The 7,626-nt window shown below is 37.3% G+C and overlaps 1 protein-coding gene across 2 annotated transcripts in view; it reads left to right on the top strand.

The window, feature by feature from the left end:
* The first annotated feature begins 6 nt into the window (after positions 1 to 6).
* PIGF (phosphatidylinositol glycan anchor biosynthesis class F) overlaps positions 7 to 7,626 on the top strand; it is a 23,738-nt gene continuing 16,118 nt past the window's right edge. For both annotated transcript variants that reach the window (XM_017744793.1, XM_008641714.2), the window contains exons 1-4: positions 7 to 403; positions 1,599 to 1,690; positions 2,528 to 2,644; positions 7,143 to 7,251. In XM_017744793.1, coding sequence (XP_017600282.1) covers positions 176 to 403; positions 1,599 to 1,690; positions 2,528 to 2,644; positions 7,143 to 7,251 — 546 coding nt within the window. In that variant the 5' untranslated portion in view covers positions 7 to 175. The remainder of the gene's footprint in view (positions 404 to 1,598; positions 1,691 to 2,527; positions 2,645 to 7,142; positions 7,252 to 7,626) is intronic.

Raw genomic sequence — 7,626 nt, 5'->3', positions numbered from 1 at the left:
TTTTTCAGCGAGCGCTCTTCTCCTGCCCCAAAATCCGCACCTTCGCCCCCGGCCTGCGCTCAGAGCTCTGCCCTGCGCCGCGCGGCTGGGGAAGATGCTGCCCTGCGGCGCTGCTGCCGTGCGTCGGTGACGGGGCGGGACTCGGTGTCTTGCAGGTGGCCGCTGCCCGGACACCATGAGAGGGGCGGAAATCAGGAGGCTCCTGGCTGCCAACCTGCTCTGCGCAGTGTCCATCGTCCTGGCCGCGGTTGGCCCCGCTTTCTTCCTGGACGGATTCAGCGTCCTGGGAACTCACCTCACGTGGCTGTGTGTTTGTTCTGTTTCTGTTGGTACCCTTAATATAATCTTGCACTTAGTCCTTAAACCAAGTCAGTCTCCTAAGAGAAGTTCCTTTGCTCACAAGGTAAGATTTTTTTTAATTCTTAAATTGCTACCAGACAATACAGAGGGGAAGCAAATTCTCTGAAATAATCACATGAGAAAGAAAACAATTTTTGGTGGTGAATTTTCATCTTCCATGAATGAGTTGAGTGTAGCACCTTTTGAAACAAATTTTTCAGTATTTTCATGATGTTAAACTTTCTCTACCTGTAAATAACCTGTTCAGGTGAGTGATTCTATGCTTTCCGTTTTCGTGTCAATACAATGTTGTTTGCAGTCCCAAGAATTTGTATGTTGGCAAAACCTGGTAAAATGAAATGGCACAGAACTCATTTTGTAGTCCAGGCCTGACTCATCTTGATAAGTGGATATACCAAGAAGAAATGTTATCACACGTTTTTCGTGTGATGACTTTAAAGGAAAAAAATAGTTTCAGAATCTGAGACATAAAAGAGATACTACATTACATTTAAACAATTTTTTAAAAATCATATGGAAAATATTAAAATGGCTGGATTTCCTTGTGTGATGAAATCTGCATACAGAAGAATCTGAAGTTGGGAGAAACTTTTTGTAGTGACAGTTTGCAACAGGGAACGTTGAAGGTATGAATCCCAATGAAATACTTTCGAACAGAATGATTTTGGAGCAGCACACGAGTTGCCCAGCAGTGGGGGAGTACCCCAGAGCTTTGAAATCAGGTGGATAGTCTTGCACTCCTGACCTGCTGAGCCAGGCAAGATGCAGTGAATTTAAGATGCCAAGTTCAAAATATAGTTTTAGTTAATGTAATTTTGATTTTCTGTGTTGCAGGGTTTTTTTATATTGTATGTTTTCTTGCTTTGAAATATTTTTTCACGTTTTGTGAGAGTTGCCTTTTAATGAATGGACATGACAGTCAGATGTAAAACAGAAATGTAAAAATATCTAATAAAATGACTTCTGTTTATCTTGTCATTTCTGGTTATATTTTTTGTATGTTTGCCCTGTTTAATGGGGTGCATGAAAAAAATTTTAGATGGAGTGCGATCTTTTAAAATTAATTATTTAAAGTATTAATATATGGAAAACTGTTTTGAAATATGCCATGCTATTATATTGTGCTGTAGCTGAAATTAAAGAAGTAGAGTACAGTGCTGTTGATAAGATATAGACTGTGAGTGTTACTTATGTTCTGTTTTGAAACATGATTCTGATATTTCGTTGCTCTTTTTTAGATATCCAGATTTCTAAAATGCTGTATATACTTTTTCATGTCTTGCATACTATTTCATGCGATTATTGTTCTTTATGGAGCACCTCTCATAGAGTAAGTCAGAAGACCCTCTCTTTCTCTAAACATTCTAAGGGGCAGCTCTCCTTGCAGATGTTGGTATAAGTACTTGTGTATTTTCTGGTACACTGGAAGTTAAGGGATAAGCTCCTAGCTGGGGGATGAAGGGTGACTGTTTTAGCTTTCTCTTGTTGGTGGTATTTTTTTTGTTGGCTTGTTCAGTTTTTTTTTTTTTGGAAGCCAGCTCTTAAACAAGACTGCTGTAAGTAAAAATTGTAAGACAGTTACAAACAAACTATTTATGGTAAACATAAGGGCACAAACATTTTTTGGAGTTTCATTTAGTCATTTTTCCCATAAGATTCTAAACCACCTGTCTTGCATATCTTCCATCCTTTTGATATTAGTGTTTTAACTTTTATGAAAGTTTAAAAAAAATACGAAGCAACCTGGGTTTTGAGAGATAGACTAAGTTACTGACTAATAATAGCATCATGTAGTTTGGTTTCATGGTTGCTATCATAACACCAAACTGGAAAAATAAATGGAATAATGAAGTAAATATCCAAGCATACTTCAGTTTAGAAGTAGCGATCTATGTGAGGTACACCTGTGGTTTTACAAAATGTTACAGGTGTCAGGCATTTCAAAATATTACCACATTTCACTCTTGAAGTAACAGCAGAACTGTTTCCAGCTTCCTTTACTATTCTACAGAGTAAGAAGAAAATAAGTTATTTTTCTGCATGAGGTTTAAGAAAGCACACACTTTCACAAGTTGACTTAGAGGGGCTTTTTTCTTCCTAAATCTTGGAACTCTTAGAACATTAGCAACCACCTCACTTAATTTTGTAATATTCTGGTTTTTTGTAGGTCAGTGACTGAGACATTTTTGTTTGCAGTTCTCCTGTCTACCTTTACTACTTTACAGTGCTTGTGTTTGCTGGGACCAAACATACAGGCATGGATACGGGTATTTAGTAAAAACGGGTGAGTTCTAATCTAAAGTTTCTGATATTTCTCTGAATAGAAATGGACAGAATTGATGTCAACAATATCTAATGGAATTTTTTGTAAAGAAAAGGAAACTTCCTGAATGATGGATGGTTTTTGTATTTGTGATTACAGACATATGAAAGCTTCTCTGACAAAGAAAGATTTATTTGAAGACACTGTTTCAGAAAAATGGCTTTTTATTTTTGGTGTCCAGATGCTAAATCTCACTTTGTATGTGTTTGAAGGAAGTAAAGTTTCCAACACATATTCCACTGGGGTAAAAACATTGTGCAGTCCTACATGATGGTTGTCAAATAAAGGGGAGACCTGACACTGAGCTGTGCATGGAGAATCTTGCACATGATTCAATAGTACCTTCATAAATACAACTTTTAAAGTAGGAATAGGAGGCCAAAACAAGCACTGTTTTAAACTTGAATATAATGTGGAAAATTATACATAATTACTGTGTTCTTAAGTATGTAATCTTAACCCATGCTCTTTTTCCAGTTACAAAGAAAGCTGGTTTTGGTGTCAGAGTTTTCAAGCATTAATTTTTTCAGGAGTGTGTTTAAAGTAAAATGAGCCTTCTAACCACATTTTTGACCTCCAGTGGCAGCCATGGCATTATCATGTATCAAGGATAATGTATTTTTCAGAAGATTTCCATTTCTTCTGCCTTTTTTCATTCCATAAATAATAGCATGGTTGAAAGACTGGGACACTGAAGCAGGCTTCACATATGCTTGAGATTGAATAAGATTTTAGTATTCATTCCCTTTTAATAGTTTGTAATGGTGAACTCTCATCTCAAAAGAAAGTGAGAAGTTGTATTATGCTGCTGACCTATGGAATTATTTTTGGTTTGCACTCCTGTAGAACAAGGACAAAGCTAGACTTTAATACCAGCTTCACGTATTGAATTCTGGTTTATCTCAGTTCTCAACTTAATGAAAAATATCTTGAGTCCTTGTTCAAGTAATTTACACAGTTTTTTTCAGTGGAAGGCTTAAATAGAGTGTAATAAAAGCAAGGAGTTGTTTAGCCAGAATATATCATTGCTGATTCCCTTAGTCATCTTGGGAGGTTTTACAACAGGAAATAACAGCTGAATTGAAGTAACAGATGTTTGACAATATCAGTCTGTGCCAGGTAGATTTTGAATGCCTGTCAATTTCTTTCTTCCCTAGTTTAGATCTTAATGCCATTTCAGCACAATTTTTGCATAGGAAACAGTTGTCTTGTTTTGACATTTTTTGTTGTGAGGACTTGTAAGTACTTCATACTAGTGAGCCATGTGACATTATTGGAGTAAAATGTCTATTGTTAATCATGTTTGTTTACATTTGAGTGAATATAGACTATTAAGAAATATTGTAGCAATTTTTTTTAATGGATTGTAGCAGGCTGCCCATTTAAAAATAATCCTGTGTCTTTTCATTTGACCTCATGAAATTGGAACCTCTTATGTCTGGGCATGAGATGAGTGTAGACATGATGTATTAAAAGGCTGTCTCTAACTGAGCCATGTGGAATGAGATGGGACTGGTTAAATGGAAGAAAAGGATGGTGGGGTAAAATCAACAGAGCTACTTGCCTTGTAAGTAGAGTTTAGGGAATTGAGTTGCACTGGAACAGTAAGCTTGAAAGTCGGATTAAGTGTATAGCTTAATATGAAAAAAGAATGTATTTTAAAAGCACCTGAGTGCAATTTAGACTTAAGTAACCTTAAGCCTATATGCACATAGAATGTGTGAGAAAAGTAAGTCCGTATATTCTACATCACAAACCCTTCCATTCTTAGGTGGCTATAAATAGGGCCCTTTTCACTAATTCTGCATTTGGAAAGGGGTGGGCCCATGCCAGCACTTCTGGACTCCTTATTCTGCCATCTAGACTTGTGGCTGATGTCAGTGTCATGACACTGACCATATGCTGTCATGTGCTCTGTGAGCAGTTAGAGGGAACTGAAAGCTACAGAAAGGGTTATCAGCATTAGTGGCAGCACGTGGTTATTATTTAAATAGTGTTTCTTAGCTGAAATAGCCTCCTGCATAAAAGTCTTTAAGAAATCAGTTTTCAGTGGCCTTTTTTTATTTTCGTTCTTCTGGAGACTGTTTATTTCAAATCACTGCTCTGAGAAATGGTGTTGAAATTTCTGGTATAATAGCAATTATAAGGTGTCACCAGGGTAGATGAGATTTTTATTTGGATATTGCCAAAAAATAGTATAAAACCATGGTGTTAGGGCTCCTTCCAGTTTTCATTATGCCTCTTCTGTCACTTTGTTTGTGAACTGCACACTCTTACAGACTTGAAATGTCCCTTGTAAATGTGGGCATCATCACACACCAAGGGCTGCTTAGTATTTAGTCCTGCTGCAGCCAAGAATTCCAAACCTTGTCTATGAAGGAGCTGTCTCAGTAGATTATTTTATGTCAGCTAATGTCTTAATTCAAACATTATTTAAAGCTGAACTGAATGTATTGTATTATTTAAAGGGGTTAAATAGTTACTTTAGGCTTCAAAAGACCTTTCTGCCACTAGTGTTCATTTATTATCTTAAATATTGCTAGTTTGTCTGCAGTTGTATCTTAGTTATTCATAGTTTAAAATGAAAGAAACCTAGAAAATGCAAAGTTTATAAACATTGCTGCAGTTGTTAGCCTCATGAAAATGAGGAGTTTATGTGGTGGTTTAAAGAATACCTGCAAAAATCCCAATAGCTGTCATTCCATGGAGAAAAGTGAGTAATGGAAGCATTGCTCCTTCAGGATAATGCTGGAGGACAAGTCAGGTTGTCTTTGGGTAGCCAGCCCATGCTGCAGAGTGGTTCAATTAGCAGCTGAAATAGTTGCCAAACTGCCAATGGCTGTTTTTCGCTTGGGCACTGTGCCTTGCTAATTCTGTTGTTTTGCTTTTGGACTCTGATACCTCCATATGGTACAGCACTCTCTGGTGAATCTGCCACACACACAAGATGTCTGGTGAGGTATAACTGTACCTCGGTTAGTCCTTGGTGTATTCTGTTGTCCCTTTCGCTGCTTTAAGGCTGTAGTGAATGTTCTCTTCCTCATTCTGCCTAGCAGCTCTGCTCAATTATTCAGCTTCTGAAAATAATTCACAACAATTTTCTTTGTGCAGACTCGTAAACAGTTTTACAGGTACATCAGGACTTTTCTCTTCAAGAAAAAAAATCTCAAACTGGTAGAATTGTGAGTTGGAGTGTTCTAAGTTAAAGGGATTGTGTTATTGCAGAAGAAAGAGTTCTGCTCAAAATGTCAAACTTGCACTGTCAGTATTGTAGTCTGCAGGACCTTTTTTTGCAAACATTGAAAAACATTTGCTTTAAACTTGTGAGCTGTTTAGCCAATATCAAATGCAGCAGTGTGTAGTCAGAAGTAAAGTCAGAAATTTTATTCTCTTCAAAACCAAGTGTTCATATCACGCAACCTCAACAGCACATGCAAAGTTCAGAGTTTACTATGAATATAGTCTTCAAGCCATAAAAATGCACGTATTTTTCCTCTGTTAGCTGAAGCTAGGTGTATATTTATAATCTGAGATGTATCAAACTTAAATCTCAGATCTCGTACTGTAGTGATTTGGAGCAGGGATTCTAGCCTGGTTCTCCTCTCTTGGAACTGTACCTACTGTGTTCTGATCTTCTGTTGCTCATTTCTTAATTGGTACCAAGTACCCAAATGTTCGTGGCCTGAGCAAAGCAGAGCGATCCATTGGTACACTGATGGTAGCAAGTGCTCATCTGTTTAACAGAAATCCAGCTTTCCAAAAACTTTTGAAATCAGTACTGGTAGAAGGCTATAAACTGAGAACTGAAGTAGTTCAATGTCTCTTATAATATGTGCCATGATTGGTAGTGTAAGAGTTCTTTAGTGTGCAAAAAATTTATCCTGCAGCCAGTGTACTTGAACTTGGATGCCCTGGCTGCAATGTGCAGTTGCATTTACTTGCAGTGTTTCTTTTCAGTTGATGGAAACTTGTTTTGAAATATTCTCATAGTGAACTCCTATTTTAAATTTCAAATTGTCATAGTCATCAAATATGTCTGCACCACAGAATCCTTTGTGACTGTGCTTGTGCTTTTCTGTGCAGTCCTACAGTACCCTTTCATGTCTGCCTCTCCCTGCAATGCACACAGTTATTGAGGTAGATTTATTTGCTCAGTCTAGCAGTGTTTCAAGCTCAATAGGAGTGTTTCCAGGTAAAATAAATTAGCTTTTGCAGTAAACATCTCAAGAAAAAAAAATTCCCGAAAGTGTGGTATAAAAAGATTGTAATTATAGCTAAAATTTGCAACTTAGATTTTACCTATAGTTTGTATGTTTTAGAAAAAACCTGCATGCTATTGATCAAATATGTGAATTTTTATTTCTGTTTATAGCCTCAAAAGTTTTGGGAGAAATCTGATCTAACTCTCTGCCATGATAACTTTTGCTGTTGTTGAAAACTTTTAACACACTTTTTACAGAGCTATGTCCATCTGGGAAAGCAGTCTACAGATTACTTCTGTGTGCAGTATCCTTGGAGCTTGGTTTGGAGCCTTTCCTATTCCTCTTGATTGGGATCGGCCTTGGCAGGTTAGTATGTACACCCTTATCATAAATGTACAAAATACTAATTTTCTGGAGATGCATGCTACACAAAATTGTTCTGAAGCTGTACAGGTGTATTGGACTTAGTCATAAGCTGTTTCTGCAGAGTTATGTCAACTCATTGGAAGCGTCTGTGCTTAGGGTGTAAGGAAGTAAAATATGTTATTTTTACTTCCAGTTTAAGTAAATTCTTTGTTACAGACTTGTGAGTGTCTGTTGCATGCAAACTTTATAAAGAAATAGAGCTCTAAGGACTTGGATAAGCAGAAGCTAGACAAGCTGGAGGAGAAATGTGAAATGGTGAAGATGGCTTCAAGCTTGCCTTCAGGCTAGTAGCTTTTTTTGTTCATGGGTAGGGGA

The sequence above is a fragment of the Corvus brachyrhynchos genome, unplaced genomic scaffold, assembly GCF_000691975.1.
Source record: "Corvus brachyrhynchos isolate BGI_N302 unplaced genomic scaffold, ASM69197v1 scaffold258, whole genome shotgun sequence".
Lineage (NCBI taxonomy): Eukaryota > Metazoa > Chordata > Aves > Passeriformes > Corvidae > Corvus > Corvus brachyrhynchos.
The sequence above is the reverse complement of the archived record's forward strand: the minus strand, read 5'-3'. Positions and strand labels throughout refer to the sequence as shown.